The following is a 19,846-nucleotide window of genomic DNA, read 5'->3' as shown; positions in this document are numbered from 1 at the left end:
TATTAATTACATGTCAAGGAGATCATTACCAGTTCAATATTATTCCCAGACAATATAAAAATTAGCTCCAGAGATTAGAAAATCTCTATATTCTGATGAATGCCAATTGAAACATCCATCTCTTAAACTTTTATCAAAATGTATTCTGATTTAAAGCACCAACTATTTCAGACAGTGCTTTTCCACTATGTTAGAAACAACTGGGTGTTAAGTGTTACACAATTGTCATATGAATGCCAAATTCTGGATTAATGGGATCATTTTCATCACAGTGCATAAATTGGATGAAATTTCAATAATAAATTAGAAAGATTAAGGCAATCTAGGAAAGCAGAAAATCCTAGAAAAAGTATACTTAGATCCCACCACTACCATTCCAAAGATTTATATCATATCAGTATACAAGATAAAAGCTTATCTATCTGCTTATGAATATTTAAACTGATCTCACCTGCTAGTCTTAAAACAAACTTGAGGACAGCTACTTCATGTTCTGCTTACCTTAAAATTCCATTAAAAAATCTTCAGTAAAGCAATTAAAATATAATAATCCTATAAAAAATAAATTTGGAAAACCAGTACATACACTATTTGTTTCAGCTGCAGTGGTTTTACATGATCTTTTACAGCTCCAAGGTACCCCACAGGTTTGTTTTTTAATTTAGTAATGCAGCAATGAGGAATTCTTGAAGTGGGCATTTCAGTGTAAAAGAGCTCAAAGAGACTGTTAAGACCCAAAAAAATCAGTGTCCCCAAAACATGAGAAACTGGGTGTTCACTTACCTATAGTCTGAGCAGGTTTAACAGAAGTAGGCTTGTTTTCTTGAGGGAGACTTTCTGAATTTCGTGTTGCAAGAGGTTTGGCTATAGGAGCTGTAGATTTATCATTTGTATCTCCTGTCCAACGAAGGGTAAACTGAAGTGTAGGTCCCTGAGAAAATGTTTCAAATGGAGGTAACCTCTGGGGGAAAAAAACAAGGCATGTTTTTACTTGGGAAACACTGAAATTACTTTGCATGAAAAAGCTTTTATGGATGAAGTGACACTATTTTCCCCCAACAAATCAAAATGTACAAGTGGTTTTTGATCATAATTGTAATCATTTTCTAAATTTAGACTCTTACTCTCAAGATAAGCATTTAAAAAAGTTTAAAAATTTAAAAATGCTAACACTAAGGGACAAATTGTGACTCTTCCTCCGTCTCCTCACACACTGGTGAGCAGTTACTCACATGAAAAGTTCTCACCTCAGTGGCCCTACTGGTGTGAATAACAGCTTACCAGTATGAGTGAGGGCCCAAATTCGATGATCACTAATCTTCTTATGATTGTGTTTTTATGCTCCAGCTTGTTTTTCTAGAAGTTCTTTCTCTGTCTTTTTTTAAAAAAATATATTGTTTACTATTTTCCTTCTGGACTGTATTCCTGTAGGTTTGCCCAAGTCAAATGTAATATATAACTGATTTTCAAATTAAACGTGGCACTGAGAAGAAAGACCAAGTACCATAAAAAGAGTTACCTACCTTCTCGTAACTGTTCAAGATGTGTTGCTCATGACGATTCCAAGTAGGCACATGCATATTCCAAGCACAGTCGTCGTAAGGTTTTTCCCCTAGCAGTACCCTTTGGGTCAGGCTGGGCACCCCCTGGAGTCGCACCTTCATGGTGCTGCACATAGGTCCCTGCTGACCTGCCGGCTCCTCAGTTCCTTCTTGCTGGAGTCTCTGACGGAGGGGAAGGCGGGTGGGTCTTAGAACGGATATGAACACCACATCTCAAAGAACAACAGTTACAAGAAGGTAGGTAACCATTTCTTCTTTGAGAGCTTGCTCATATTGATTCCAAGTAGGTGACTCCCAAGCAGATCGTATGAGGAGGCGTCGGAGCTCACAGATTTGCTAATTGAAGCACCGCTCTGCCAAAAGCTGTATCATTCTTGGCATGCTGGCATAATGCAAAGTAAACGTGTGGATTGAGGACCAGGTCGCTGCCTGTAAATCTCCTGTACAGGAACTTGTGCCAGGAAAGTGGCCGAGGAGGCCTGCGGCCATGTAGAATGTGCTGTTAGTGTCAGGGCTGGCACTTTTGCCAGGTTGTAACACTCCCAAATGTTCCACACAAAATTCTTTGGGATGATACAGGGAGGCCCTTCATCCTATCAGCTTTGGCAACGAATAGCTGGTTAGACTTCCGGAACAGTTTTGTCCTTTCAATATAGAAGGCCAAAGCCCGCCTCATGTCCAGGGAATGGAGTCTTTACTCCCTGCTGTTGGTGTATGGCTTAAGGTAAAACACCGGAAGGGAAATGTCCTGACTTATGTGAAACTGAGATACCATCTTTGGCAGAAAGGCTGGATGGGGCCGCAACTGGAAGACCCTGTGTGGAGGTTCACATGTCAAGGCTTTAATCTCAGATACCCAATGCTACTCTTCATGAGAGGTAGAAGAGCGAGCATGTTGCTACAGGCTCAAAAAGGAGGTCCCATTAAACTGGAGAACACCAGGTTAAGATCCCATACTAGTACTGGATGATGGACTGCAAGGTATAACCGCTCCAAACCCTTGAGAAAACGACCTACCATCGGACTACCGAAAACTGATTGACCATCCACCCGAGTGGAATGCCAAGATGGCTGCTAGGTGAACCTCTAAGGATGACACCGCCAGATCTGACTGCTTCAAATGCAACAGACAGTTTAAGAGGGAAGGTATTGATGCTTGAGTCAGATGTTTCCCTTTGCATCGCCCAAATGGAAAATCTCATCCACTTGGCTAAGTAAGTGGCTCTAGTGTATGGCTTTTGGCTGCCGAGGACTTCCCTGACAGTTTCAGAGCACGCCAACTCCGTAGCGTTTAGCCATGAAGCTTCCATGCTATGAGTCGGAGAGACTCAAAGTTGGGGTGCTGAAGGTGACTGTGGTCTTGGGTGATGAGATCCAGCAGGGCGATTTGAGCAGCTACTGACAGTTCCCACGATGTGTACCAGTGTTGGCAGGGCTAGGCTGGCACTACCAGAATGACTGACACTCTGTCCCTTCTGATCTTGAGCAAGACTTTATGAACAAGTGGGAAAGCACAAAACAAATGGTCCTTCCAGAAGAGAAGAAATGCATCCTCAGTCAAGTCCGGGCTGTGATTCAGGAAGGAGCAAAACTGTTGACACTTCCTGTTCATTTTCATCGCAACCAGGTCCACCTGGGGAACTCCCCACAACTGGAAAATGATGTTCACAATGTCCAGGCAACTCAACCACTCATGGGCATGGAAGGATCTGCTGAGATGGTCCCTGCCAGCTCATTTTGTGATCCCAGAAAGTAAGATGCCTCTAGGTATATTGAGTGAGCTCCGCATAAGTCCCATAGCTTGAGGGCTTCCTGGCATAGGGGAGAGAAGCATGCTCCACTCCGTCTGTTTCCATGAAACATCACTGTTGTACTGTCCGTTATGACCGTTACACACCTGCTCTCCAGGTGGGATTGGAAGGTTTGACAGGCTAAGCGAACCGCCCTCAAGTCTCTGACTTTGATATAGAGCCAAAGTTCTGTTTGGGACTAGAGGCCTTGCATCCTGAGCTCACTTAGATGCGCATCCCACCCCACACAAATGTCTGTGACTAGCGACATCGCTGGTTGCAGTCTAACGAAGGGCACTCCTGTGCAAACTGCCTGAGGGTTGAGCCACTAACAGTGAGATCCGACAACCCAAGGAGGAAGCAACACTACTTTGTCCAAACTGTCTGTTTGGACGGTATACTGAAGCCAGCCAGGCCTGAAGGGCTCTGAGCCGCAGCCTTGCGTGCTGGACTACTTATGTGCAAGCAGCCATGTGACAGAACAGCTTCAAGAAGTTCTGTCGTTGTCGTGGTGTGGAAACACTGAAAGTCCCCTTAATAGAGCACACGGTCTGGAAGCACAACTCTGGCAGGAATGGCCTGGCTTTGGTGGAGTCTAGCACAGCTCCTGTAAGCTATATCCTCTGGGTTGGGGATAGGGTGGGCTTGGGCACATTCAGCAATAGCCCCAGATTTAATATGATTGAGCTTTGACAATGTACATGTGCCTCTACCTGAGCCCTGGGGCAGCCCTTGACAAGCCAGTTGTCAAGATACGGGAACACTTTCATCTGCTGTCTCCTTAGGAAGGCAGCCACAAGCGCTATGCACTTGGCGAACACTTGAGGGGCCACTGAAAAGCCGAAAGGAAGGACTGTAAATTGGTAATGGCTGTGATTCACTATGAACCTGAGAAAAAGTTTGTGGGACTATCGATATGCGGAAGTATACGTCCTTCAAGTCAAGGGTGGTGCACCAGTCCCCCGGATCCACGGATGGGATGATGGCAGCCAAGAAGACCATGCGGAATTTTGGTTTCTTCAGGAATCTGTTGAGGCTTGGAGGTCGAGAATGGGTCTGAAACCCTCTTTGGCTTTGGGGATTAGGAAATATTGGGAGTAAAAACCCTTGCCTCATAGCTCCTGAGGGACCCCCTCTAAAGCTCCTGCAGCTAGGAGCGTTTGCACCTCCAACATAAGAAGTTGGGACCAGGAAGGGGGATGAGGGATGGGAGGGAAGGGAAGAGCAATATTGGAGAGAATATCCCATGCCTACCATGTGGAGAACGAAGGAGTCTAAGGTTATCTGGGCACATGTACAGTACAAGCGGGACAGATAATTTAGACAACAGGGGGAATGATCCAGTGACTCAAAAGGTGTGCTTGGAGCCAGAGGACAGCTTCACTGAGCCCTGGCCCCAATTGGGCAGCAGATGGGGAAACCTGCATCTGTTATTCATGCCCTGCTTCTTGGAGAAGTCCCACTTAGGCTGGGGAGGGTAGAAACAGAGGAGGTTGGGGCTTAAAATGCTTCTTCTGAGTAGCAGGAATGCGGGGCCCAGAGACTTCAATGTTGCCCTTGAATCCTTTAGACTATGAAGTTTGGAGTCCGCCTACTCTGAAAATAACCCCAACCTATCAAAGAGCAGGTCTTGTATTGTCTGCTGGACCTCTGGGGGAAGACCTGAGACTTGAAGCCAGGAAATTCTCCTCATGGCAATGGCAGAGGATATGGTCAGTGTGGGCAAGTCTGCCATGTCCAGGGAGATACATGCCACTGCCTTGCCCTCCACCACCACAAATGCAAATTCTGGTCTAGAGTCTGCAGGGATCAGCTCCTTAAACTTCATCACAGCATTCCACGAATTTAAGCTGTTTCAGCTCAAGACTGCTTGCTGGTTAGCAATTTGAAGGTGGAGCTCCCTCCTCCCCCTCAGTGGAGTACACCTTCCTGCTGAAAAGGTCCAGCTTTTTTGAGTCCACGGATTTTGGGACTGGGCCCTGCTGCCCATCTTTCTTTCTCTTTCATTCGCAGCAGCTACACTAGCAACCCCAGCTGTGGATGAGTAAACAGGTATTTGTACCCTTTTGAAGGTACGAAATATTACCTTTCTACCCCCTTAGCTGTAGGGGGTATACAGGCAGAAGTCTACCACAAGGTCTTCGTGGTGGTCTGGAAATGTTTTTATGAGGGGTAATGCTACCTTAAAAGGGCCCCGTGGGACCTACGATGTCCACCAGGGGGTCCACTGACTTGACCACCTCCTCAGCCTGTAGCCCTAGGTTTTGAGCCACTCTGTGTAGCACCTCCTGGTGGGCTCTATTGTCAATGGGAGGCAACACAAAAGAAGACAACCCTGCCACTGCCTTGTTGGGAAAAGACGACGACATCCTAGGCAGTACTGGGCCCTCCTGACCCTCTGGTTCCCTGTTAACGTCCTGCTCGATGCCTTGCTGTTTGGTGCTGGTAGCAGCCACGGTGCCAGTATCCGACGCCATCTCGGTGCCTCGCGATAGGAGACAAGTCCTGGGGTGGTGGAGAGACATGCCCTTTGGAAACTTACTGTGAGTCCCTGAAATAGGAACCCTGGGCCTGATGATATGGCCATGGGGTCCCCAATGGCCATTGTGCGGGTCCCTGCCACTGCCACTGCAACAGTCACAGCACCATAGGGGGAACTTGGCCTGCCTCCTGTCTATAGCAGCACCCATTCCAACAGTGCTGGCTGCATCTTAAGTAATAGAACTATGCCTTTGAGTCCAATGACAGATTCCAAACCCAGAGCCCATGCCGGTACCAAGCGGGATGGTGCCGCGGAGACAGTGAGCAGTGCTACATCACTGCAGGCTTGCCTCTGGACAGCACCACATCTTGCAGTGCCTGAGGTCTATCTTGTCTGGTGGGGGACTGCGGTACCATCATGGCCATCAGGTCCCTGGCCACCTTGAATTGTCCAGAATGGAAGGGAGCTCTAACTCCTCCACTTGGCACACTCTAGCAGGAGAGTCCACCAGCACCAAACTGGACGAACCCCCCTGTAGGCCTGAAGTCGACAGCGCATTTCCTGAGAGACAGGTGCCGGGTGCCCCAGCATGGGACGCACACTACCAGCGCTGTCAGTCCCGGCTGCTCTCACTGTGGGTGAGCACCCTCTTTTGTTCTTCTTGTGCCTCTTGTGAATGGTGCCATATTGCCGCAGCGGCCTTTGGTGCCAGGGACTGACTGTGCCAAGGGTTTGTGCACCAAAAGTTCTTCCTCTGTGCTGCAGCCTCTCTAATGGAGGCTAGTGTGCGCCGGACGGAGGTGCTGTCTCCTGCTAGCCCAGAGCCAGTTGGGGATGGAGTGCTGCCTCCATGAGAAATTACTTGAGCTTGAGTTCTAGGACAAAACCCTTTGCAGATCCTGCAACCATCTGTTTGAAGTGCTTCTCCCAGGCACTTGAGACTGGAATAATGGGGATTGCCCTTTGGCATGGGCTTGTGGCAGTATCACGCAGTTTATATCCTTGGGATCAAGGCATACCCTGAGTCCCAAGAGGGGAACAAACTGGGGTGGAGGGGGGAACCCCTAAATACAAACTAACTACAACTAAAACTAACTATTTAAAGATTGAAGATACAAAAATCACTAGAGGAATTGCTTGCCAAAGCAAGAAAGACCCTTAGTTCCAACGACCACCACTGGCGGTAAGAAGGAACCGAGGAAATGGTGGGTTGGCAGGGACCTATATGTGGCGCCATAAAGGCATGACTCAAGGGGGCGCCCAGACCGACCTGAAGGTACCGCTAAGGGAAAAACCTTCCGACGACTGTGCATGCGGCACGCACACACCTACTTGGAATCGACACGAGCAAGCACTCGAAGAAATGGAGAATTTCAACACAAGTTTAGTTTGTGTAGTGACCTTAATTTTATTGTAGTTAGAGTACTTTTGAAGATTTGTATTAAGAGCCTTAGTCATAGACCAGGACCCCACTGTGCTTGGAGCTGTACAAATAAAAAGGATTCCTGCCCCAAGAAGCTTACAATTTAAGTATAAGCCCAGAGACAATAGATGATACCGAGGAATACAAGTGAACAATAAAACAATATTGATCAGCGTGATCAGCAGTGATCTCAGCAGCTTAACTCTTAAGCATTCTGTAAACTAATGAGACAATACCTTCCCATCAAGTATAGTTTCCCATGTTGCCCTTTTCTTGCTAATTGGACACTCTTCCATTTCCTGCATTGCTACTTCATATTCCCCATCCAGAAGCTGCAAGCGCCTGTATACACAAAGTAACATTTTATTCATTGTCTGCTGAAATATATTTGACATTTTAAACACAAGTGAATATATTTCAATGAAACTTGCACAAACAAATCTCTCAAGGTAGTTCATTTGCATAGAACTAATGCAACTCCCCCACAGAAGTGTATTTGACACAGTCTGCATCTCAGCTAAAACAAAAATGGGATGAAATGGGACACCTAACAAAATATGACAAAAAATCCTAGAGAACATAAAACCACATGTGATATGAGAAAATAAGCGTTAAATACAAAATTAATGCAATGATGAGCATCTTCCTGTAAATGAAAATCCTATTGACCAAATGTCATCAAAAAATGCCCAAATTATCCATGTTCTAATATTAGACGTTCCAGTCAGGACATCAGATCAGGACTCCTAAGACTGAAGAATTTGTCCCCCTCACTACCACTGCCATTTTCAGAAGCCATCTTTCAAAGACACTGTTGGTTTAATGAATGAAGTTCTCAAAAAACTCCACAAAACACCTTTGTCTCCACTGGAATAGACAATTCAAGCACAATACTGTGGTTTCTCACTTCTGTCCAGACGTTGACAATGTAAGTAAGGACAATGCCAAAGCATAATCTGTATAAGCATTTCATCTCAAACACGATTATTCTAAACTCAGCCATGCAAGCTCTGCTGTTATCTAAGATTTCCACAAAAATTTTTTATTAAGTTCATTACTGTCACTCATGTTGAACAGCATGGAGGAGCAACAGAGAAGTGACTAGGAAGTAAAATTTGAAGTCATATACTAGAAAATGTTTAATGGCAGCACAAGTTTCTATGACACTTCTGAAGGTATACACAAACACCAACTAAAGGCTGGTCAACATGGGATGTTATTGCACGGCAAGCCAGAAAATGAATCTACAGTAAACTAGCTTGCTGCATAGTAAAAGTCCCATACTCTGCTCTGACTTACTATACAAGTAGTAGCCAAACTACAATAATGCCCCATGTAGACAAGCCTTAAGTATTCTGTAATATCAAAATACAATCCCATGTACTCACTTCCTACTAAGATATTATATTTTGCTTTTCAGAGCACTATTATTTTACTAGCCATACTCCAATCCCTATCAACATCTCAAAGTTGCAAACGCATAATCCATGTCTGAAAGAAACAAACTTTAAAAATTGCTTGCTAAATAGTTAAGTGCTATGTGAGTTTATCCAAACCATTTTATCAGTATTCAATAAAAGAATCATGCCTTGCTGGAAAACAGTACTGCCTGTATTTTTAGATGTCTCAACATGTGATACTGTAATAGTTGCTTATTGACTTGGAATAGCATTCCCTTTAGATATGAAACATGTTTACCATAATAGAAGAATCTTAGTATAAAGTTAGAAACAGAGCAAGTAAACTGTCAGAGACCTGTTTGTTTTGCTTCCTGATGGCATTTGGTAAACCGTGAAATGATCCATCAATATTCCATTCAGAAAATGGAAAGAGATACAGAAGAAGAAAAAGAAAACACGCACAGAAAGAAAGAGAAAACACAGGAGACTAGCAGGGAACGTAAATGAGATCTCAACTGGAGGACTGAATCAAATATTTGCCTTTTCTGGATACTCTGCCCCAAACAGTGATTAAAACACTTGCCTCAAATGATTAATATAAATGATTACTTTGTATTTTTATGGAAAATTAAAAAGGAAGTTTAAGTTGCTATAACTGGCAACTCTGACAATGAAGAAAAGTTGATTTTAACGGAACAGAGAGCATTTTTGAAGTTGCAAACATGTTTTCTTTCATCATTTGCATCTGCTGAAACTGAAAAAGAATGTTTACCAAGCTGAATTTTGAACTTTTATGGTAAATAAAAACAAAGAAAAATAACTAACCATTTGTAACTTAGAAAAATAAGCAGAAAGTAAAGAGGTACTAAATATGAAATACATGTATAATTTGGAATACTGTGCTATCAGAGAAGACAGGGAACAGTCTAAGTTCAAGTTCATACTCTACTTCCTATGGTCACGTGATATGAACTTGAATTTTGTTGATTTTGCAAAAAGGATGACATTTAAGATTAAACTAACTACTTTTCAGATATTCTTGATCTGTGACAGAGTTAAATGCACTGCTATGCATTTTAAACAAAATATCATACATAACATGATACAGTTAATTTATATTTTTTGAAAGAGGAGAACATATGGAAATTAGCTGTTAGTCCTAACCACTAACCTAAACTAAGGGTGACCTTTGCCTACAGTGTAAGTGAGTTGAGTATTGATTTGGACTCAAGGATACAAGCTACACACTAGTAATGATATTCAATATTCACAGGTTAATTAAATTATATTTATTATCAGATACTCCATAGACAAGACAGGGAGGCAATCTTGAACATGAAGTGTCCTTCATCAGTATCTTATGAACAATGTATTTGCCAACAAGTGAAAAAGGACACTTTTTGCTTCTAGTGCATAAGGATTGGCTACAATACAAGAGACAACCAATGTAAGAAACTCAGATTTCCAAAACAGGGATGCAATTAATAGAATTCCAACAGCTCTTCAATCTGAGTGCAGGCAATTACTACTTAGGCATTCAAAACTGTTATGCAATGTACCCAAGTAAAAGATAAAATCAGCAGACTTCACAAATCCACTGAAACTACTTCAAACAATAATGGTGAACTCCAACTCAATCTTTTGTTACAATCACCAAAACCCTGATAGTGCTTTAGAGCAAAGTCCTCCCCAACCCAGCCAGGACTAGCAGCTGAGCCTGATGAAGGGTAGGAGCCAACGGCCAGGTCTTCCCCAGCCGCACCCCCCTACCCCACAGTGTTTTCTCTCTCTGCTGGCTAACCTGGGCACCCAAAACATACTGCTGGGGAGGGTTGCATGACCGCTCTTGTGGCTTCCCTTTGCTTCCCCATCAGAAAGTCATTTTTCTGTGGGGAAGCAAAGAAATCTCCAGGGGACAAATTCTGCTCATGTTCATCTGGAACATAATGGCTGATTTGGCTTGGTTCTGCTCTGAAGAACTCCTACCCGATGCTCCACAAAATAAAACTGTCATATCCCAAGGTTTCAGAGACTGATCTAGATGACCTGCAGAATGACTTTTTGATCCAACTGCAATAAAGGGAATTCTATATTAATAAGTCATACTTCCATCTAATCACAGCACACAGATTATTGGAGTCTGGGATGAGAAACATTTTAAGACTATACATAAGCAGATCTCATCCTTTACTATCACTGGCATTTATTGCATGACTTTCCCCAAAACAAACACAGAATACTGGCGTACTCACTTAACCAAAGTAATGGTAACGGGTATCTTCTGAAGCATTTAGATTGCTTTAGGTTGTAAATAAGTGCGAACTGCCTTTTTAAAAAAAAACTAAGTATACTAACTAGTGTCATGTTATCTTAATGAAAACAAAAACATTTAATAAGTGTTTTATGATAACCTAATAAAGCAAATCAATAAGAATACAACCGTTTTTTTTTAAACAAATCTGCATAATCAATGGGAACTGATATTTACAATGAGGCAGCACACACACTTGTTGTTACTCAAATAATATGCTTTTGATAGGAGAAATATGCAATTACTGTGGTGTTACTGAAGTAATGGATAACTAATCTATCCTTGAGATGATCATGGAATAGTATGTGTGGCTGCATCATCAGGGTAAGGAAAAAGTTCTATCTCAACAAATAAAATATCAGCTACTGTACTTAAAGAGTTATTTTTCCCAATTACGCAGTCACTGGTCCATAAGACAACAGAAGTTATACCTGCCTCCAACAACTGATGAGGGACACAGATTTTATGCTGATTATCCGCAGGATGATCTTAAAACTTGTTTTAGCAGGCAATATGTTTTTCTGCATTGGTTATAAAAGAATGTTAGATTTGACGTGTCCTCTGTGAAATATGCAAACTAGTTTTTCAAGGTGTTTACACTTTTGCAGCAAAGCCCAAGCTAACACTCGTTTTGGCCATCCACTGATCTACACATTGAAAATGTAGAATACAAAAATTGAGAAAAATGAAATTCAAAAGTAGATTTTAATTTAACAACCAAGTGCATGAGAAACAAAAGAAAACCATTTGATTTTCATATTACCTGTTTTTATCAAATACTGTCATTTGTGCCACAAAAGTCTTTTCTCCATCTTCACGATTCGAAGAATTACGTTTTCTTCTAGCAGGAAGCTCCTCATTGACATCTGCATTTCACAAACATTGCGTACAATTGTTAAAAATGCAGGCAATCTCAGAAAATTGGGAAGTCAGTGTGAATAAAGACCCAACTATATATTTTAAGTTATAACGTGTGTGATTTTTAACTAGTAACAGAGGCAAGGATTAATGTAATGTAATCAATTTTTTTTTGGCACTTTATCATTAATTGAATACTAGTAACATTTTAGGATACTCCATTCTTATAGTGTTAATCACATGTTTTAACTTGGGTGTTAGATAAACTGGCTTACAGAATTAGAGCCTTGTTCTCCCTTCCTTTTCATTCTGTATTTTAACAATTAAAAGCAAAAATAAATAAATATATGATAAATAAAAAAATACTTTTTTCTAAACTACCATTAAAGTTTTGCTTCTCTAGAATACTATAATTCTCTGAAAAAATAAAGGTATTAGATTTAGTTGGTTTTATTTTAAAACAAGTTTGCTCTGTTAATGAAAGCCACAGCAGTATCTGTGGAATCCGTTTAGTTCAGTCACTAGTAACTTCCAGCAGTGTTTTGGCAGGACGATTAATCAACAGCAGGAATGAAGAGATTCCAGAGTTCTGTTTTATATCAACTCTATGCCAGAACTAGCCTTTACTATTTCATGCACATTATACGATACATATTGATAAAAGTTAGCTATTACATGTGTATGCTATACCAAAAGCCATTATATAGGAGTATTCTAGTACTGTCTTGAAGCAGACATCTTTACAAACTAATGAAAGCCAATTAAGTCACCCATATTTAATTCTGAATCCTACTGAGCATGACTAATCAACCTGAAGTTCTGAAAGACGATATACATACATATAAGCTTAACCTGACAAATGCAAGTTCGAAAACTGAACTTACCTATGTTTTCATTAGTCTCACCATTGATCATTCCATTAAATTCTCTTCTTCCTGGACGAGTTACTCTGAATAATAATGAGTAAGACTTCACCATATGGCTGTTGCTGGGTTCAAACTCATTGCTGGAAACAGCGAGTGATGGGAAGTTGCCTGGCTTTATTTGGTTGATGTCTGGGTTCAAAGGTACCTGCTTTTTACCTGTAGGAACTTGCCTTACTGGACAACTGACATCCTGCAAGCATAAAAGAAAGTTTTTAAGGTTTGGGGGTTTTGTTAAAGAGAAATTCTTCACTATCTTGAAAATATTTAAAATTTAACTATCTGCTCTACCATCATTTTAGAAATAATGGTGCTGCCTAAAACAATGAATCCTCTTGGTGTGACTAGAATCAAATTTCAAGGAACTACCAATCTGAAACAGCAATCTCAGGTTTTGCATGCATAAACAGAAATTTGAAAGTGTAGTTAAAAATGGCATTGTATAAAGAGCAGCCATCTTTTTGGAAAAGTGATTAATTTGTTACACTATCATGCAGCATTCAATAACACTGTAATGTAGTTCTTAGTCCCAATTTAATTCCATTTACTTAACAAAAGATTACATAGTTTCATTATATATATATTTTGTAAGGGCTCTCCTGTCTTGTCCTTCCAATATTACAAAGTGCTCTTAATGAAATGTTTGGGAGATAAAGAACTACTCAACTTGGGTTTGCCATATGCAGTATCTCCCAAACAAAACATGAAGCACTTTGCCTTATTGGACGTACAAGGCAGGAAACCCTTAGAATGATTAAACTCACAACAAAATTTATATTTAAAATAATCAACAATAGCTCCAATCATTCTACTTGTCCATCCCTAAGTAGTAAACACTGTTGAATTACAGGACAGATCTTAAAAACAGATCTGAATGTCTGACTTCTAAGAATATTCAGTCAAAGCACTTTCCCTAATTTTAAACCTAAATGGAAACAGATTTACAACTTGGCTTCCACATTTCCATAGTCATGAGGGATTTAAGAGTATATAAGGAAATGTCTGGCTACCATTAGTCTGGTTTGATCCTAGAGATCAATCATCTGGATGGCTAATTTCAAGAAGTGAAATTTGCTGGTAGCCGGGATGTAGCATTAAGTATAATTAAGTAGCAAGCTAACTCAGAGAGGCTTCTGCAAATTACTGTAGTACACTAAATTTGTGAAACAAAAATATTTCAGAAAAACAATGTAAAAAATGAACATAGAATGGAGCAAGGAAAGGAAGAGAAGAGGTTGCACATGAATGAGGAATACAAAAGATTTTAAACTCCTTAGGACAGCAGTTATCCTATAATTTTGTACAATGCCTAGTTTATTCTGCCTCTGGACATCACAATGTAAACAAAATACATGGAGATAAATTAGAAATATGGATTTAGATTGGTGACGGGACAAAAAACTGAAAATGTCTTTTACATAAAAGATGATTGAAAAACACAGCAAATTAGGTGATATGTACAAGGAGACTAAATTATATGAAATAAAGGGCATGGCTACACTTGGAATTTCAAAGCGCTGCCACGGCAGCGCTTTGAAGTGTGAGTGTGGTCGGAGCGGCAGCACTGGGAGAGAGCTCTCCCAGCACTGCATGTAAAACACATCCTCTACGGGTGTAGCGTGTAGCGCTGGGAGCTGTGCTCCCAGCGCTGCCGCCCTGATTACACTGACGCTTTACAGCGCTGTATCTTGCAGCACTCGGGGGTGTTTTTTCACACCCCTGAGCGCGAAAGTTGCAGCGCTGTAAAGTGTGAGTGTAGCCATACCCAAAGCTGAACACAACCTTGAAATTTGAGAACCTCCACTAGTGTCATTATACTCTAAAGTAGGTTTCATCAAGGAGAAAAAAGCTTGAAAAGTTTTAGCCCACTTACTAGTCAGGGCAGACACAAATACATGTGGCGTAGTTAAAATGAATATGAGTGCTGGTGTGGCCACCAGCGAAGTCAAAGGCAGTGGCTTATGAGAAGTCCAGCTTCTGAGGTGGTAAGAAAGGGTGCTAAGATTTAGACCAGAGTCCTGTCCCTGGACTCAATTTGGGACACCATCTTTTATACTGGGCTTCAGCTGTTACATATCTGGAAATCTGAAGCTTTAGAACACCTCTAACAAATTGAAAGGAGGTTTCCACTAGTGAACTCTTTTTCAGCGTAACTGATGCTACAAAAGAAAAAACTGCATTTCTCCACTCTTCACACAGTTTTTTCCCATTTTGGGGGCGGGGGGGGGGAGAGGGGGACAGACCACAGACCTCATCCCCTGTAAATCATTTCAGTGCCTACTTGATATTGTTCATAGATATACGCAAACTCAGAAAGACATGTTACATTTGGTAAGTTATGTTCATAACAATACAAGAAAGTAACAGTGTTTTAAATGCAAACTACATTTTTTTTTAAATTGATGCAGTCTTAGCCCACCCATATTCATGAGAAAAAGTTTACCACTTAATCAGATTTTTCAAGATCTGCAAGAAACCATCCTGAGAATTACAACTTTAGTCGAATGAATAAAAATTGGGCCTCCTAAAATACAAATATACCCCAAAATATCTTGGCAGGCAAAAATGGAAAGTGAGAAGTTAATTTCCTTCCAAACACATGTCTAGATTAAGGACAGCATCCATAAATTAAGCAGCTTTTCCTACAAGATTATTTTCAACAGTGCTCAGTACTGGTCAACTATGCTCTTGGAGAAATCAGTGGTAAAACTCCCAGTAACTTCAGTCAGAGCAGAATAAAGCCAATGTTAAGTGCTTTTGAAAATTCCATCCATAATCCACAGAAAGTAATTTAGACAGGTACTGTTATCTAGTAGTAATGTAAGTTAAAGATCAATTTAATCTCTTAACTGAAGCATCACGCTGTCATTAACTAACATTAGCAACCTGGAGGATAAAGAGATGTTTAGGAATCAATTAAGCTTTGCACTTTAATATTTGTTAAAATGTTTCTCAAGTCATGTTACCTTTCTTTTCTTGTGGCAAACTTTCACAAGCAGTACTTCCAGGGTTACAGAATTTTGTTCATTCTCTGAGTTTTGTGATGGCTTATCTAAACAAAAAAATATTTTAAGTCTTGAAAAAAATAACTGTTCAGTGCCATAAGTTTATTGGAGATTTTTTTTTTTAAATCACTGCCATTTTCATAAACAAGGACTTACTGTAAAGTTTTAAAGTCACACACTCACTGAAATTTCAGTGCTCCCCATCTTGAGAAAGAACTTTACTTTGTAATTACTCCATTATTAGCAGATTGAAAATGTAAGAGCTGATCTGTAATGTCTGAAAGTTTAAACAGAAGAGGCCAAACTCACTTCCCTTGGTCCTTTTTTTTAGCTCTTGGTTATTAGTAAAGTACAACTCTAGTTTCAACTCTCCTTTTAAATAAAGGAAACAGCCAGTAAAAAAAAATCGAATAATTTACCCATAACTAGAGTTATCCAAATAGGTCTCCCTCATAGATTCACATGCCAAAATACAGTTTACATCATAAACATGTACCCAATACTGCTATAACTAAAAACTGTAATTGCCTCTGGGCTGTACTATGAACCTGTACAGTACCCTCAGAGTAGAACATTCACCAACCACAATCTTCTAAAGCAATAGGAAAGAAAGGGTGAATGTGGATTTGTTAAGAAAAGCCAGAAAACTCCAGTTTCAGGTGAGTGACGTAAATTTCCCATAAAAAATTCTTATTTACTCCTCCCAAATCTACAATTTACTTTGCATCATTTCCAAGGACCCAAATGCTATCACTTAGAAATCTCAACCCTCAACCCCAAGAAGAGTGTCAGAGACCGAGAGAACTGAAAAAAAAAATGCAGTTTAAAATAAATAATTTTACAATCCCTGTGCTACACATTTTCCAATTGATGTAATCTTCAAGGTGTTTACTACCAGTAGTATGATCAGCAATGCCAATAAAAATCTGTTGAAACACATTTACAGTATAAATAAAGGCCTCATCATATGAATATAAGATATTCACTAACAAGAAAGCATTAATTTAGAATGTGTGTTTTGCATAAGAAAACAATTTTAAATTTTACTTCGCACATGATCTAAAGATGAACTTTCTGAAAGACAAGTTCAGTCTCTGGCAATATAGACTGACCAGTCCAGCACTGAACAGATCTCTTCAGATCTAACGCTGTTCTCTTAAAACTGAAATTTAGAACCATGATAAAGTAAAATACAACTATTTCAGACAATCTGATTGTAGTGGGAACTAGTTTATTTTACTGATCTGCTGGTTATTAAGTAAATTAACCTCTGTATTATATCAAATCCTTATTAAATTAACAGGCAACATTCCTGAAGTCCAATTCTTTTCTTCTTTGCTCATCTGAATAATTTTTTCTGCAAATGTATTTCAGAGCACTATTCATGGTTCCAGGTGCTTGAGTAAATATGAATACAAACTAAAAGATTTAAAAAATCCCCAACCCAGTAATTTATTTACCCACACTAACTCCAGCCAAAATAAAAACTGCCCACAACACCCACTATATAAAAAGAGTACATACATCTCACACCATGGCTTCATGAAAAGCAGTGAAACAGATGGTCTTACAATGTGCTTTCTGCATTTTGCACCACAGAACTGGACAACCATATTCTTCACTAACTTAGTTTCTAAAGAGTTAAGATGCATCCCCAGAGAACATCACAATAGTATGACGACAACAAAGGCAGATAACTGTAGAAAGGTCTACATCCAAAAACAGGTTTTGCTCTTGACCAGCATGGATTTAACAGGCAGTCTTGGTCAAAGCTGCTACCTTGAAATATCAGTGACAGCCAGATGCTAACACTTAAAATTGCAGCAGCATATCCAGTTTGTTACTCAGTTTTACAATCAAAGGACTTTCATAATCTGCCCATTTCTTCTAGTTGCCATCCCCACCCTATTACCTCAGGATACACCCAGTCTTATCTGTGTTAAGTTTAAACAAATAGCCCTCATCCAAAGCCAAAATCTCAGACACCAAGTAAAATGTTCAATCACATCTATCAGAACAGATGAGACAGCAAAGAGTTTGAGCATACTGGAGACCATGCCCTGTCTCTCCTAACTAACCTTCCTACTGGCATTATATTTACACTGAACAAGCATGATCTGTTTTTAATTTAGTAACAACCTTGGTAGTGCATCTGAAAATTTTAATTACTTACTAGGACATTAGCAACCTTAAGAACTGTAATGGATTTACTTGCTTTTTCGTTTTAAGAGACTCTTTCACTGTTAATTTGAAAGTTAATCCTGTTCAGGCAAGTATGCAAAATGTTCACAGAAAGACATTCCTATCAAAGAATATCTACCAGCACATATACAAAAAAAACCATAGCATGTTTACTTGGCAAAATAAAAAATAGTTAGCATTATTCTGAGAGCTTCTGGAATCATTTTTACTATCACACCAAAAAAGCATGTTAATGGCTAGTCTGTCACAAAACTTTCTATATTTAGTATTCACTACTGCTCATGAGAGATGTTCTTTAGGATGAACATGCAATCATACTGTTCTCACTATGCATAGTCCTCTACTGAAATAGCAGCACCAGTGTATGAGGATTTCATGGTTAAACAGTGCAGTCACATTACCAACAGTTATAGAATGACTTATAGCAAATACGCTAACAGCTTGAAAAAATCTGCTCAAACCTACTAACACAGGGAGTCTAAGTCAGAAATTGAATTAAAAGACAGGGTCTGACAGCAGGGCCCCTAGAGAGCACCCATGTATCCCCATTCTATACATCACCTATTTGAAGTTGTGTATAATGTGCTTCCCATTAGATGTTGTCCATAGGCTATACCTGGGAGGAATGGATCATTAGGTGTCTGAAGCTAGACTACAGCACTATGCATTCCTTCCCCCCACCCGCATCCTCTGCCAGGCCTTGGGGAGCAAACAATGATTTCTTCTGCTTCTGTTCTCCCCACAGGGTATGAGGGTCCTTGATCTCCTTGTTGCTTCCATGATAAAGCATTAGAGTAGAGGCAACAAGTTGAAAAATTCCCGAGGGAATAAACAGAAGATGAGTATTCCCAAATGGAATCAGGGCAGCAGTGGGGCCAGCACTCTTTGTTCTTTTTGTGGATTTGAAGAGGAATATTCACTCAGAAGTATTCCTGGATCAAGGGAGCAAGACGCACTCACCAAAACAAAATTCCTATTTATCACTGACAAAAAAGTTTTTCAAAGCCAGATGCTACTAACCATAATTTAAGTGTATTTTGGAACAATTTCCAGGCCAAGTAAAGTATACAAAATGTTCAGACAGCATAAATGTCTGCAAACACCATTACCCATACTAAAAATATAGATCTTTAAGTGAGCTGAACATTTTTTGAATAATATAAAAAAGGTCATTAATAGAATACGTGTTAATTTAAAAGTTGGAAATAAATGTTTTAAAATAAAATATTTTGAAGTCATCTTCTTTTACTTATCTGCATGGAACTGAGTTTGGGTATGTAAGAGTTAATAAATTAATATCAAAAGCACGGTAAAGAACACAGCTTCCTGTTCTAACTGAAGGAGAAACAGAACCACGACTCTGGTCTTATAGCTCAAGAATTCTCTGAACTTTTTGTGAAGTTAAGGCTGCACATATTATGCACATAGATATTTACGATTGTAAATCATTAGCAAAATAAGATTATTTTAGTTCATCTTTAAAGATCTAGGTATAGCATTTTCAGTCTCATTTCTGGACTATATTTTATATCAATGAAAATATTCTTCCAACTTTGTGGAACCTCAAAATATTAATTTAGCATTTCTTGGGTTTTTTTGTTCCACTTCAAATTCCCAAGAAAACCTGAAGAATTCCATATGGATGCATGCTTAAAGAGAACAACTCAACTCAACTTTTATCATTAATAACTGTTTAAAAGCACGACAAAGACTTTTAAGCTTTTAATAGAATCTGCATGTGCTGAGTGAAAGTCTGCAACATTTTATTGCTTAGTATTAATATCACAAAGCACTTATCTAAAGTACACATGAGAAGGTACACATTTTTTTATTTAAAAAATAAAAATATATAAGTATTGTGCTAGTGGGATAGTTGAGCTCAAAGCAATT

At 39.9% G+C, this 19,846-nt stretch overlaps 1 protein-coding gene across 2 annotated transcripts in view; it reads right to left on the bottom strand.

The window, feature by feature from the left end:
* SUZ12 (SUZ12 polycomb repressive complex 2 subunit) overlaps nucleotides 1-19,846 on the bottom strand; it is a 53,599-nt gene that overhangs the window by 13,470 nt on the left and 20,283 nt on the right. For both annotated transcript variants that reach the window (XM_032805697.2, XM_032805696.2), the window contains exons 6-10: nucleotides 15,716-15,801; nucleotides 12,711-12,942; nucleotides 11,732-11,834; nucleotides 7,494-7,599; nucleotides 784-961 (exon numbers count right to left, since the gene is read on the bottom strand). In XM_032805697.2, coding sequence (XP_032661588.1) covers nucleotides 784-961; nucleotides 7,494-7,599; nucleotides 11,732-11,834; nucleotides 12,711-12,942; nucleotides 15,716-15,801 — 705 coding nt within the window. The remainder of the gene's footprint in view (nucleotides 1-783; nucleotides 962-7,493; nucleotides 7,600-11,731; nucleotides 11,835-12,710; nucleotides 12,943-15,715; nucleotides 15,802-19,846) is intronic.

Source organism: Chelonoidis abingdonii, chromosome 13 (genome assembly GCF_003597395.2).
Source record: "Chelonoidis abingdonii isolate Lonesome George chromosome 13, CheloAbing_2.0, whole genome shotgun sequence".
NCBI classification, from domain to species: domain Eukaryota; kingdom Metazoa; phylum Chordata; order Testudines; family Testudinidae; genus Chelonoidis; species Chelonoidis abingdonii.
Note: the sequence above shows the minus strand (reverse complement) of the source record. Positions and strands in the feature narration are given on the sequence as shown.